Here is a 14,601-nt window from a genome sequence, read left to right on the forward strand (position 1 = left end):
TAGTCAGAGGAAATTATATAGTGGGGGGGGGGGAGGGGGGACACTTATCCCTGAGTCAGTAGCTTGGGTTTCATTCTCATATCTGTCTTTAATTCACTAAGGTCCTCAGTTTCCTTCTCATCTTTAAAATGAAGATATGTCACTTAGGTGACTTCTACAAGCCAATCTTAACACCGACATTCTTTATAATACAGATGCCATTAGAAAAATGATGAAAAGTAAGATAAAAGGGATTTGCCTAATAGATTAAAGAACCACAAAGCAGATAAAGGCAAATATTTAAAGAGAAAATAAGTTAAAAAGGCATAATGAGGAGGAAAGGAAAGGATAATGAAGAAATAAGAATTATGGCCATAGAGCAAAAAATTGGAGGTAACCTGAAAAATCATAGATTTAGAGCTGCAAGAGAGAGTTGACCTCAAAGGCATGCCTCAACAGTATCCAGATCTTACAGAAAGCCCAAATGTTTTTCTTTAATTGAAAAATTGTATTTCAATACTGCACACAAACTCCAACAAACTTAAGAGCTAAACTCCAATAAAGTTTCCCAAAATAGTTAAGCAAAACATCATGAAAGAATGATTGTAATTAATAATACATATAACCTTACACTGAAGTAGTTTTCCATTTTTCCCAATTAATGACTTTTATTTATACTTCTTTAAAGTCTTTTATTAAAATAGTATATATTTAATTTTAATCTTTATTATTATCAATTGTATTTTATCTGAGTTTTGTTGACATTTAAAAATGACATTTTATACATATATAGATGTCTTTGTATATATTCATTTAGCTCTTTTATCTTTACTGTGACTCTTCATAGAAGTATTCCCATATTTCTTAGAATTATTCATATTCAAAAAGTATCTGTTCCTTAGCAATAATCACAGTTGACAACTCCATAATCATCAGCCCAAATAACTATTTTTCCTTTTTTTCTCAATTAAAAATCTAGGTGATCTAGGGCTAGAGAAATTTTTAGAATGTCAGTAAAAGGCTCTTTTCCCCCCACCTTAGAGATAGTTCCCAAAGCCACGAAGAAAGTTTATCTGTCCTACGGTCCAATAATGAGTTCATGCGATATGCTGTGAGTGTTGCCCTCCAGAAAGTGCAGCAACTGGAGGAGACAGGACAAGTGGATGGTCCTGATGGTCAGAATATGGACAGGATATTCCAGAACCTCTGTGAAATCACTCGGTGAGTCATTGATCCTTCTGAGCCCTTGGCTTCCATCTTTTATGAAAAAAGATCTGACAAAGAAAAGGTTTTGATTAGTTGAACAAACATAATAAACGCCTGCTGAGGAAGGCCCTGTGTTGAGGACCAGAAACACAGAGAGCAAAAAGAAACAATTTCTTCTCTCAGGGAGTTTATACTTTTTGGACTGGATCTAGGGCACAGGAGAAGAAGGAAAAAGAGAATGTGAATAAAGAGCATAATTGATCTAGCTGTGATAGGAAAAGCTAGTGGGTGAGGTAAAGCCTTTTAGCCAGTTCCACTGTTATCTGAATCAGCTAGCACTCAGGCCGGTGATCTTTTCCACAGAGTCCTGCTATGGAGGTATACTTCGATTCCCACTGCTGTTGAGGAATCAGGAAAGAAGGAGAAAGGCAAGACCATCTCTCTCCTGTGCTTAGAGGGCTTGCAGAAGATCTTCCACACAGTCCAACAGTTCTTTCCTGCCAAGATCCATCAGTTCCTTCGGGCTCTCGGTAGGTACTTGAAGAAACTGCTTTGGACCCAGCTTCTCTTTACTGCCAGTCTTTTGTTTGCAAGCTTGAAAACTTAAAAAAGACATCTTGGACTGTTGAGGATAGTTCTGATTTGCTAAGGAGTGACATCTAGTGGTCTTTAAGTTGCACTTACTAAGCTGCATATAATGGGGAATAATCATAGGAGAATTGATTATGGTATTTTAAAAGCCTATAAAATGTATGTAATATTCTTTTTTAAAATTACTGATATCTTTTGTTTTTACATCACCTACATTCCCAGAGTATCCCTCTCATTCTTAGAAAGTCATCTCTCATAGCACAAAATGAAAAAGAGATAAAACCAGCTAAACTTCTCAACATATTGGACATAGCCATAGTTCCTCCTACCCCTGCAAAGAAAGTAGGAAGGTGCCTCCTTTTTCTTTTCTTTGTTGTTTTTCAGTCATGTTGGATTCTTCATGACCCCATTTGGGGTTTTCTTGACAAAGATAGAGAAATGTTTGCCCTTTTCTTCTTTAGCACATTTTATAGATAAGGAAACTGAGGCAAATAGGATTAAATGACTTGCCCAGGACATAGCTAGTAAGTGCCTAAGGCCAGATTTGAACTCAGGAAGTTGAGTCCAGGCCTGGCACTCTTATCCCCTGCCCATCTCATCTTTGAGATCAACACAATTCAATTGTAGTCATATATCATAGCTTAGTTTTTGCATAAAAGCTATTGTTATAAATATGTATATGGAACCATTGAACTCCTTGGGTTATACCTGGAGTGGCATCTCTGGTTCTGAACAATAGTCACTTTAGCTGCATAATCCCAAATTGTTTTTCAGTATTACAGACCAATTTGTGTCTTGGCCAGCAATTATGTCTGCCCATCTTCTGACATCTCCAACATTCACTTTTCCCATCTTTTGTCATCTTTGCCAATTTTCTGGGAATGGAATGTGTATAGTTGGAAAATCTTGAACCCCTGAAACCACATTACCCAAACTGCCTTTCTGTATTTCCCACAATTCCTTTTCCTTTCTGTTTACATGCATGGTTACCCGGTCTATATATAATTTGGGTTCGCTCTGCCACACCCTCTCTCTTCCACGTGGGCTGAGTGGAAAAGGCTCCCTGCGTTTCTCTAGCTCTCTAATTTAATATTAACAAATCCTTATAAATATCATACTTTGGAGACATTGAACATTAATTTTAAAATCTACAAATGACACCTCACATTTATTTTCATTTGCATTTCTTTTAACAATTGTTTGGATCATTCTTTTATTTGATTCTTAATAGTTTACAATTCTTTTAAGAACTTTTAAGAACTTTTTGTTTATATCTTTTAACCACTTATTAGAGGGTGGCATTTGGTCTTAAAGTGTTTTACATTTCAGACTCTTATCTTACATATGTGATATAAAGATTTTCCCTGCATCAGCTATTTTCCCTCTTATCCTCATTACATTAATTTTTTTCATGCAAATGCTTTTGAATTTCACATAATTGAAATGATCTTTTAAAATCACTTTTGTAAATCACCTTGTTTAGTATCCCCTAGCCATAGCTGTAAAAAGTACCTGCTCTTGTGTTCTTCGTTTTTAATGGTAAAACCATTAATAATATTCAGAGCAATATGTCCATTTTATGTTTATTGGTGAATGATGTAATTTAATTTCTGCCAGATTTCTTTCCAATTTCCCCAGCAGTTCTCTCTAAACAGGATTTTGTCCTGGGTAATTTGTGTTCTCATATTTGTTATATATGGAGTTATTGAGCTGGTAATTTTTCTGATTCCTTCTTGTCTAGTCTGTTTCATTGATCTACATTTCTGGTTTTTTAACTAGTATCCAATCGTTTGGATGATTACTGCTTTATAATATAGTTTGAAGTCTTGAAGTGCTTTGAGGTGACAGCAGGGATAGATCGAAATTAATCTTAAATATTCCACTGAACACTGCTTAATTTTGAAAATGACCTATTCTGTCTAATAGAAAAAATATGAATCCATATCAAAAACATTTAGCTTCTTTAACTGTCTTTCTCTTCCTTTCCCAGATATTGCCAGTGAGGATGAAGGAGAAGAAGATATTAATATCACCCAGAGAGCAGCTTTCCAGATTAGGCAGTTTCAGGTGAGTGGCTTTGGGTAGGTCATGTTCAGTTTGACAGACTACAAGTAAAAAAATATCAATTGCTGCAGTGATTTCAGTCAATTGGTTTGACTTATGCACTGAAAATGATTCTTGAGAGGAGAAATGAGAATCCATAACAGAAGCAGCTGATAAGAAAGGGAATTATGGTACATGCCTTCTTTTCTTGGGGAAAAAGGCCAGAATTTTTTTCTTCTAGATCACAACATGAGCAAAAGAACAGCTTTTAGGATTGAAAGGAAATTCAGTTATAGTGAGTGTCTTAGTGTCCCTCAGGGCCCTATCTTGGATCTTCTTCTTCCTCTATACTACTTCACTTAGTGATCTCTTCAGCTCCCATGGATTTAATTACCTTCTCTATGCTGGTGATTCTTCCTGCTCCAGTTTATTTGCTGATCTATCTCACATCTCCAAGTGACTTTCAGACATCACAAATTGCATGTCCAGCAAACATCTTAAATTCATTAAATCCAAAACAGAACTTAATTTTTCCCCCACACCCTCTGTCAAAGGGAGGTGGGTTTTGGGGATAGGATAAGTTGGGTTCACTAGGACCAGTATCAGGATGTTAACTGTGGGTTGGAAGCCAACAGGACGCCAAAAGTAACTCTGACCAGGGCAGAGCCTGGTTTGAGATCAACACACACAGACCACTTAGTAACAGGGAAGTTGTGTTTATTCTAAGAGGAAAAGATAAATGGGAATTAGGATGACCCTGATACTAATGTCAGCTAACTAAAATCCCCCAGATCTAACTATCCCTTCACAGGGAGTCCCTGCTCTATCTAAATCTGCACTAAACCATCTCCCCCCCCCCCCCCCCTTAGGTAGTAGTAGAGGTAGTGGTCTATGGCAAGATTTGCAGGGCCCAGGGAAAAGATCTTGGATCCAAAAGGAACCCAGATGTTCAGGATCACAAGAAAACACAGCAGACAACAGCAAGCAGCAGGTAGGATGGGGAATCAGAATAGATCAGCAGCCATAGGATAAAGTCTCCCCAGGTAAATCCAGATAAAGACAGCCAAACCCTACTTTCATATTCTAGAATCTTTATCCTCCTGCATCTTTCCCTTGCAAACCAACCTCTCTTGTTAAAGTCCTCTCTTCCTTATAACACCTCCTGCCCTCAGCCCCTAACCTTCCTATTACAGTCGAGGGCAACACCATCCCTCTAGTCCCTCAGGTTCACCACCAAGTGTTATCCTGAATTCCTCACTCTTTTACCCTCTTATCCATGCTGTTGCCATGTCCTGCCAATTTCATCTTTGCCACATCTCTTGAATACACCTCCTTCTCTCCTCTGACTGCCACTCTCCTGGTGCAGGCCCTCATCACCTCATCTTGATGAAGCTGCTAGTGAATCAGCCTGCTTCCAGGCTCTCCCCACTCCAAACCATCCTCCATTTAGCTACTCAAGAGATTTTCCTAAAGTCAAGTCTTTTCATGTCCCTCCCCAACAATGCTTCCCTATTGCCTCTATAAAAAATATATAAAAATTCTGATTTGGCATTCAGAGTCCTTAACCAAGCCCCACCTCCCCACCGCTACCTTTCCAATCTTCTTACACCCTACACCCCAACACGTACCCTTCAGTCCAGGGACACTAGCCTCCTGGTTATTCCACAAATGGGACACTGCATCTCACAGTTCCAGGCACTTTTTCTGGCTGTCCTCCATTCCCAGAACACTCTGCCTCTTCTGTTCTGACTGCTGCCCTCCCTAGCTTCCTTTAAGTCCACCTGAAAACCCAAGTTCTACAGGAATCTTTCCCCAACCCCTCTTAATTTCACTGCTTTCTGTCAATTATTTCTCATTTATCTTTTTTAACTTGCTTTGTTTTTACTTGTTTGCATGTTGTCTGCCCCATTATAGAGTATTACCTCCTTAAGAGCAGGGATTGTCTTTGCCTCTTTTTCTATCCCTAACACTTAGCACAATGACTGACACACAGTAGACCATCAGGTCCAAATCCCTCATTTTACAGATGAAGAAAAGACTCTAAACTCTGTATAGAAGGTAAGTCATTTTCCCGGGATCATCCTGGCAAGCACCTGAGAGGACTTGAACTTCTTAGCCTCAAATCTAGTATACTTTTTCCACCTTGGCAGCTACTGTCCCACAAAGATAAACTATAAGGACTATCATTCTTTCTTTAAGGTAAAGTTATTCACTTATTAGACTCTTGAGTTTTATCCCATTCCTTTGAGTCCATAATATGATTAGATTATCTTTATCACATTGGTGACCGCTTGGAGGAAGAAAACCATTTCTTAGTTCCAAACTAGCAATTCCTAAAACACTTTGTTGTCAGCACCTTGGGTAAGCTTTATATTATATTGACACTAGCAGGTCTTCATTTGCTTTTAATCATTTCTCCTCCTGCCAAAGAAATCTCTGATTAAATTATTTCTCCTCTTTACCAAGTAGGAGAGATATCGTGGTATAGTGAATAGAGATGGCCTTGGAACCAGGAATACCTCAGTCCAGGCCTTGACTTTGACATATATTTGCTGTGTGAATCTGGGAAATCATTTAACCTCTCTTTGGTCTAAGCAGCTCTCTTAAGACTCTTCAGTTGGGGAGAAAATGCCTGTCTGCATTGGTAGAGGGAGTTCCTTACACCAGTGAAATCACTGGCCTTATCCCTCTCTCTCCCACCTAGACATGTCTGTTAATAATTTTGTGAATTTTCTTCACACAGAGATCTCTAGTGAACTTGCTCAGCAGCCAGGATGATGACTTCAATAGCAAGGAGGCTCTCCTATTAGTGACTATTCTTTCCAGTTTGTCCAAGCTATTGGATCCTTCCTCACCTCAGGTATTGGTCCTAAGCGCTGAATTCTCAAGATTCCTTTCCTCAGAAAAGATATTTTTGCATCATGAAAATAAGTGGATACCCTGTTCTAGCCTGTTATAAACTTTCTACATATCTTTGCCCCTGGCTTAAGTTAGCTCCCATTAATATAAGCTCTATGCTATCTCACCCAATGTTCCTGCCAGGTTGCATGGGGGCAAAGCATTCTGGCTTGGCTACTTAATGCCTAGATGACTTTGAAACGGGAATGTTCCTCTTCTAGAAAATGGTGGGAATTAACTAGATGATTTTATGAAGTCTTTGTCAGCTCTAAATCTATAAATTATGATTTCTACTAGTCTAGTCATCTGTACTCTTTACCATAGCCTCCTCATAGAATACTGACAGAACACAACCAGAGCATTCTGCAGGAGCCTTTGCCACAGGGCAACTGAATGTATAGAGAGGAATGATAAAGCAAGAAAGCATGGAGCCATCAAAGAGAAGTAATGCTGGGAGCAATGACAGCTTTGTGTATGTGCTATGATGGAGAGAAGAACCAGGAATATCTCCCTTTTCTTGGCTTCTTTCATCAAGGGGCCATCTACTTGCCAAATATAGAAATGAGGAGCAAGGAGGTCCTTAAGAGGTCAAGGATGCTATGCCCTTCAGGGACTGCCAGTCTCTTTCCTTCACTTGGAGATATTGGAAATGGAGTCACTCTAGGCCAGCCTGGGCCTTATAGAAAGACTGTGGAACAGTCTCTAGCTTCTGAAAGAAATGGTTGTGAGGGAGCAGGGACTGAAGGAGAAAAAAGATTTGAATAGGAAGGAGGAGGAATTATGAGGTAATTCTGAAAAAGAATGACGGAGATTGAATCTGGGGAAGAAAGAATGTAGAACCAGAAGAACTATTGAAGACTAGCACCTGTAGCTGAAGGAAGAACAATGAAGAGGAGAGGGAATCTGAAGAGAAGGACCTCCTCCAGAATGCTGTGGACTATTAGAAGACTAGATTAAATGGCAGTGAGAAAAGGGGAAATAAAGTTAGGTGTGGTTGCCAAGTTGTTAAGAGTTGATAAAAGAGCAAAGATGGAATAAGGTAATTTTCTTTCAGGATATAAAGGTGTTAATGAAATGCTAAGGAGAAAGATAATCTGTAACAACTCCTAAGCAATTTGGGAACCTGAAGCTCTCAGTCAGGAAAGCAAGGCAAATTTTCAGGTGACTTGCATGAAGTGCGTGATGTTCACATTTCCATGGCTGCCATCTATGGTCAGAGTGTGGGCTGAATCTCTCTCCTGAAAGAGACAGTCAAGGTATTTGAGGAGCACCTCTTCATGAGAAAAGATCTGAAGAAGCAAAGTGAAAATCTCATCTGTGAGAAGTTGGAAAGTGAAAGATGTCAGTCACAGAGAAGGAAAGGAAGAAGCACCACAATACACTTGGAACTAAGAAATTTGAAATGGATTTGGGTTTCTGGATCCTGGCTTAAACTATAGAATGACAGGCCCCCAAGCCAGGGCTGGCATGTACCTGACAAAGACCGGTAAGAATTTTTTTGCCAAGTATCTTCAGTGGATATGCCAGAGGTCCATTTTATCTGTGACTTGGATAAAGGCATAGATAGTGTGCTGCTCATCAAATGAAGGAAGATAACATTTGTTAAGCACATTGCATAGTGCCTGGCACATAGTAACTTAAAGAATGCTTATTCCTTCCCTTTTCCCTCTTCATCAAATTTTCAGATGACTCAAAGCTGAGAGGGATAACCCATACACCAGATGAAAGTCAAGATCCTAAAAGATCCTACAGTATTGATGGCTGAATCTAATAAGACAAAATTCAATAAGAATAAATGTAAAGTCTTGTACTTGGGCACACACACACACACACACACACACACACACACACACACACAAGATAGGGTAGGCATGGCCAGGCAGCATATTTTATGAAAAAAATCTTGTGACTACAAGCTCACCATGAATCAGCAACATGACTTGGCAGCCACAAAAGCTAATGCGATGTAGGGCTACTTTGAGAGGGGCATAGCTTCCAGGTCCAGGGAGATGAGAATCCTACTGTACTCCGCCCTGGTCTGAAAACATGCTGAATTCAAAATCCTTATGTGACAAACCTTTGATATAGATAACTGGCAGTTATTGATGCATAACTAAAGCTCAGTGGAAGAAGTTATGGCTTGACTTGTACATCTGAAAGTCATTAGCAGCATGGATAAGCTGATAAGATCACTGAGAGAGCAGTGGGAGTGATGGAGAAGAAAAGATGGCCCAGGTTAGACCCTGGGGTATACTCAGAGATGAAGACCATGCTATGGATGATGATCTATCTCTAAGGAGGCTGAGGAATCTAAAAAATAAGTAAGAAGAGATCCAAAAGAAAGAAGTATGAAAACCCAAGAAAGAAACAGTATGTGGGAGAAAAGTGGTTAATAGCGTCAAATACTTCAAAAAGATCTGGAAGAATAAGGATTGAGCCAAAGACTATCAGATTTGATAATTAAGAAATCTGGGGGGAGGTGACGGTGGCTCAGTGGATTGAGAGCCAGGCCTTGAGATAAGAGATTCTAAATTCAAAACTTTCTTCAAACACTTCCTAATTGTGTGATCCTGAACAAGTCACTAACCTCCATTGCCTAGCCCTTAGTACTCTTCTGCCTTGGAACCAATACACAATATTGATGCTAACATGGAAGTTAAGGATTTTATTTACTTTTAGAAGAAATCATTGGTCACTTTGAAGGGAGCAATGATAGAGTGAAGCCAGATAACAAAGGGTTGAGAAGAGAGAAAGAGCAGTGAATACAAAAAAAAAAAAAAAAAAGGTTATTAACTTGGGATCTGTGATCTTTTAAAAGAATTTAACATTTTGGTAACTATTTCAATGTCATTGCTTTCATTTCTAATCTTAGATATTTCATTTTAGGCACTTTAAAATCTAATTATTAGAAGAGATCTATAGGTTCCACCAGACATGCCAAAGGTTAAGAAACAAATCCTGGTGTGGCCTATTTCTTCTAAGAGTTTGACTTGAGAAAGGGAATAGAAATATAGAATGATAGCTTGAAGGGGTAATAGGATCTAGAGAAGTTTTGTTTTTTTTAATGGGAACAATTTGAGTGTGTTTGTAGGCTGCAGAGAGAGAGAGAGAGAGAACCAAGGTCTTGGGAGAAATTGAAGGTAAGAGAAAGAGGGAGTGGTTGTGAGGGCAATTAGCCAGAAATGATAGGAAAATTGAGCTCAAGGATGCAGATAAAGATATTGGCCTTAGAGAGAAGGTGAGCCATCTTTTCCTTAGACTAAGGGAGAATAGTGGTAGCCAGCATTTGTGAGGTTAAAGAAGAGGAGAGTTCTCCTAGAAAATGGCTTCTACTTTCTCAGTAAAAAGTATAAAGACCTCAGCTGTGAGAGCTGAGGAGGGGGCCAAAAGGGAGATGTGAGGAAAGATGTTTGGAGAAACAGTTATGGAGAGTGGAATCGAGAATTAGATAAAATCAAGTTTTAGTGGATCCAGTCAACATAGTTGCATGACTATACTTGTAGGAAAAGTGGAGATACATGGGCTAAATGATAATAGGAGATTTGGAATTAGTTAAATGCTCAGGTGCAGGCATCATTAATGATTCCATATCCACTTGGAAAGATCTCTCACAATGTACACTCACAGTATAGTGTGTGTGTGTGTGATCTCTGCTTTGCTCTATGCTATTTCATACTTGTATTAGATAAAGCATAGATGGCATGTTTATCAATTTTGCAAATAAGAGAAAGTTAGCAAAGCATAGATCCCTCAAAATCCTACCAGAGACCTCCTGCTAGAGCGGCACAGATGAGTTTAGAGGCAAAGACATGTAGAACAGTTTTGGAAATACTATGATGAATTTGTTGAATGCTTTTAAAAAAAGATATACTTAGCAGATTTTGTTTGTTTCCTATTCCACCACACCCCCAATAGTTTTGACTACATGAAATAGAAGCTTTTTTGCATGAACAAAGTCAATGCAACTAGGATATGAAAGGAAACCATATTCCCCACAGAACCTGGTACTAGTCCTCATTCCATATTTAATTTGATAACTCCTATTAGGAGATAGCAGGAAAATTGGAAAATTTTAATGCCTGAAGGGATGACAGGTCCTGAATGTAATTCAAACACAAAATCATTCTGAAAGAAGTCTTTCATTACAGTTTTAGAATTAATTTCCATGGACTTACTGGAGAAAAATAAGAATGGATTTGTGTCTATGTTGTTAATAAATCATTTGTTTAGTCTTGGAAATAAATGCCCAGTGATTGTTTATTTTTGACACTATTTAGAACCTATTTTTGTCACTAACATTAGCAACTGATCCTTCTCCTTTGATATAGCTTATTCAAATGCTCTCCTGGACCATCAAGATGTGCAAGGAAAACAGTCTGGGTATGTGTTTTTCTTTTTATGCTACATATAAGCCATTGTCATCAAATAATATTTATTAAAACAAATACTCTTTGACACTAAGTCTATACAAGTCCCTTAGTTTGGTGACTTTATTATATCACAATAATGGACAACTACCTACTTTTATTTGCCTTGGATAGGAAGGTAGACCCATACAGAATGGGTAAAACAAGTTTTGTTTTGGGATAGTAGACTACAGTATGATCTGACCAACTCTTTAGCTGTTTCCCTGTTTTTCCTTGAAATAGTCCAAAATGGGCTTACTGGCCTATACCTTGATCAATGATCCCATTTCCTTTCCTTCCCCAGAAGATGCCTCATTTTGCAAGGGCCTAATGAGCCTTCTCTTCAGCCTCCATGTTTTGTGCAAGAGTCCCGTTAGTCTGCTTCGTGATCTGTCTCAAGATATCCATGGACAGCTCGGAGACCTTGACCAGGTACTGCAGAATCTTCTGGCTCCTCCAGGCCTCTAGTTGGAAGCCCAGGAGCCGAGAGGCTTTTCTGATCCAAAGAGAAGATGTCCTCCATGCTAATGACCCTCCCACTTTTCTCCTTCCCCAGGATATAGAGGTAGAAAAACCAAACCACTTTGCGATGGTGAATCTAAGAACAGCAGCGCCCACCGTTTGTGTAAGTGTTCCTGCCAGAGCCACGTGGGTACCATTCACTGCGGAGCAGAAGTAACCCAGAACAATTGGAGCAGGCGGGCCCGGGGCCTCCTCACACCTGCATGTCCTGTTTCACTGCCCAGTTCTACATGCCACATCACCGGGTTGCTTTTTCTTCTGTAGTTACAGGTTCTCAGTCAGGCTGAAAAGGTCTTAGAAGAAGTCGACTGGCTGATCACCAAGCTTAAGGGGCACGTTGGCTGCGAGGCTCTGGCAGGTGGGTGCTCATGCATGTGAAGGGAAGTGGAAAACACCTACATTAAACTGTTTTATCAAAGGGAAACTATGGGGAAGAACCAATAGAACTCTGTCAGTGTGACATTTATCACTGGGGATCCACAAAATTATTTTCACTAGCCTGCTCTGTAGCTCTGATTTTAACTTCCTCTAGCTTTCAGAAAGTCAAGTTGCGCTAGTCTTGCTCTTGTTTTCTCCCTCCAGAAGAGGCTTCTCAGGAAGGGTCGCCACACCAGGCCCTGGAGAAGGCAGCCATACTGCAGCTGGGGACCCTGCTCACAGCCTTCCACGAGCTGGTGCAGACGGCGCTGCCCTCGGGCAGCTGTGTGGATGGCCTGCTCAGGAACCTCAGCAGAGTCTACGCCATCCTTACAGCTCTCGTGAAATACGTGAGTCACCGACCCACAGCCGCAGAGTCCTCTTCCAGACCCACATCATGAACCCACCATAGCCAGGGCTGCCCCATTCCCAGGGCTCAGTCAGACAGGCTTCCTCAGCGTAACTAAGAACTCTGTAGATAGGCACATGTTATCCTCATTTTTTCAGATGGCAAAATTGAGGTTCATAGTGGTTAAGTGACTTGCCCACGGTCACACAACTTGTAAGTGATGATTTTGAGACTAGAACCCAAATCTCCTGACTTCTGCAGCTGGTGGCACAGTAGATAAAGCACTAGGCTTGGAAGCTTAAATGCACAGAGGCAGGAAATGAGAAGCCATCTAGGAGACACAGCAAGTGGGACAATTTGGCTGGAGTAGATAATGTGTGAGGGGAACAATGTGTAATCAGCCTGAAAGGATGGGTTTAAAGCCAGATTCTGAAAGGCTTTAAATGCCAAACAGACATTTTTTTCCCCTTCTAAACTTAAACACCAAAAAAGAAGCATTTCCAAATGTAGCAGAATACAAAAAGAAGGCTGTATCTATGACTACGAATTGCTGTTTCACACCACTCTCTGTTACTTTAAAAACTGTCCTGCTCATCTGCTTCTTGTTCTTTGTGCATTTTTTCAATCAGCAAAAATCCACTTTCCCTCCCCACCCCCAAACTCCTCCTTGTCTCATTAGAAACAAAAGAACAAGAAGAACTCTTGGATAGTCAAGCAAAACCAGCTTCAGTATTCAAAATAAATCTCTCCTCTAACCTAGCCCTCTGCACCCTTCGCCTCTATGTCAGGAAGTGGGGAGTGTGTGGCATCAGTGGTCCCCTGCAATCGGGGTTCATCACTCCACTGATCAGATTTCTTCTTTAAGTTCTTTGTCTTTGCCATATCGTTGTTGCAGAAATTGTTCTCCTTGTTCTAATCACTCTGCATCACATGAGTCTTCCCAGGTTTCTCTGAAACTGTCCTTTTGCCATCATTTCATAGAGCACAATAACACTTCCTCACATTCATTTGCCCTAACTCGTTCAGTTAACAAATTAGAGCATTCCCCACTCTAGGGCCACCCTCTTGAATTTACATTCTTGGCTACTTCAAAAACAGCCATAAATATTCTACATCATCAGTATAGCTTGGGAATAATCTCTCCCTTCCTCTACCCTCCCTCCCTCTAATTCCTCCTTCTCCCTTCTTCCTTTTCATCTTCTGTTGAGTTAAATGTATTACTTGTATTACTTTTCAACCATCTGTTGAACTCTTCTCTGCTTCAGATTAGAGAAAAGTTCCTCTGATTCCTCCTCCTCTACATTTATTTTCATGCACCTCAATTATGAGGAATAGCATTCTGCTCTCTTGTTCCTTCTTTCTACACTAGTGTATTCCATTTTTGAACTCCCCCTTCCCTTTCTTCTCTTCAGACTCTTGGAACAGAACCAATCTACCCAAGAAGACTTTTTTCTTACTTAAAGTCCTCAGCATCCCTGGAAGATATTAAGATTCTGAAAGGTACTTGTTTCTTCTCCACTTTTAGAAATACATCATTGTATAGCTTCTTCCAATTGCTTTGATAAATTTTCCTTTCTAAATTTCTATTGACTCTTGTATCTGTAATTTCAGAATTCCCACTCAGCTCTGGTTTTTTATTCAGAGATGGGTGAAAGTCTTCTATTCCCTTGAGGTCCATTATAGGATTATATTCAGTTTTACCAAGCAGAGTATTTTTTGTTGTAAGCCTTTCTCTTTTGCCTTTTTGAAATATTATATTTTAAGAGCTCCTCTGGATTGTAGTAGAAACTTTGATATCTCTTTACCTTAGTTTTTCTAGATATATCCAGTATTTTTTTCTTTAATGTGGAAAGCTCTAGATATTGACTGTGACAACTCTAGGATTTCTTCTTTTGGAATTATTTTCAAGAAGTGATCAGTGAATTATTTCTAGCTTTATTTAACCCTGTAGTTCTAGTAGATCTTGCAGTTTCCATTTGTGATTATTTTAAATATATTGTCCAAAACTTTTGTTTTGTAAATGTGGTTTTTAGGCAATCCAACCACTCTTAATCCTTGGCCTATATTTTCCAGGTCATCTGTTTTTTATACCAGATATCTTATATTTTCTTCAGGTTTTTTTTTAATAGTTCATGCTCTCTTGTGGAATTATTCATTTCTGTTTGGTCTAATCTGCTTTTTAGAGATTCT

At 39.5% G+C, this 14,601-nt stretch overlaps 1 protein-coding gene across 2 annotated transcripts in view; it reads left to right on the forward strand.

The window, feature by feature from the left end:
- The window catches only part of FANCI (FA complementation group I), a 60,099-nt gene that overhangs the window by 34,802 nt on the left and 10,696 nt on the right, over positions 1-14,601 (forward strand). The window contains exons 23-31 of one of the 2 annotated variants that reach the window (XM_044665445.1): positions 1,021-1,200; positions 1,549-1,715; positions 3,767-3,843; positions 6,563-6,679; positions 11,046-11,097; positions 11,428-11,555; positions 11,680-11,748; positions 11,910-12,003; positions 12,228-12,412. In XM_044665445.1, coding sequence (XP_044521380.1) covers positions 1,021-1,200; positions 1,549-1,715; positions 3,767-3,843; positions 6,563-6,679; positions 11,046-11,097; positions 11,428-11,555; positions 11,680-11,748; positions 11,910-12,003; positions 12,228-12,412 — 1,069 coding nt within the window. The remainder of the gene's footprint in view (positions 1-1,020; positions 1,201-1,548; positions 1,716-3,766; positions 3,844-6,562; positions 6,680-11,045; positions 11,098-11,427; positions 11,556-11,679; positions 11,749-11,909; positions 12,004-12,227; positions 12,413-14,601) is intronic. The other variant, XM_044665446.1, reaches the window with a different exon arrangement.

The sequence above is a fragment of the Gracilinanus agilis genome, chromosome 2 (genome assembly GCF_016433145.1).
Source record: "Gracilinanus agilis isolate LMUSP501 chromosome 2, AgileGrace, whole genome shotgun sequence".
NCBI classification, from domain to species: domain Eukaryota; kingdom Metazoa; phylum Chordata; class Mammalia; order Didelphimorphia; family Didelphidae; genus Gracilinanus; species Gracilinanus agilis.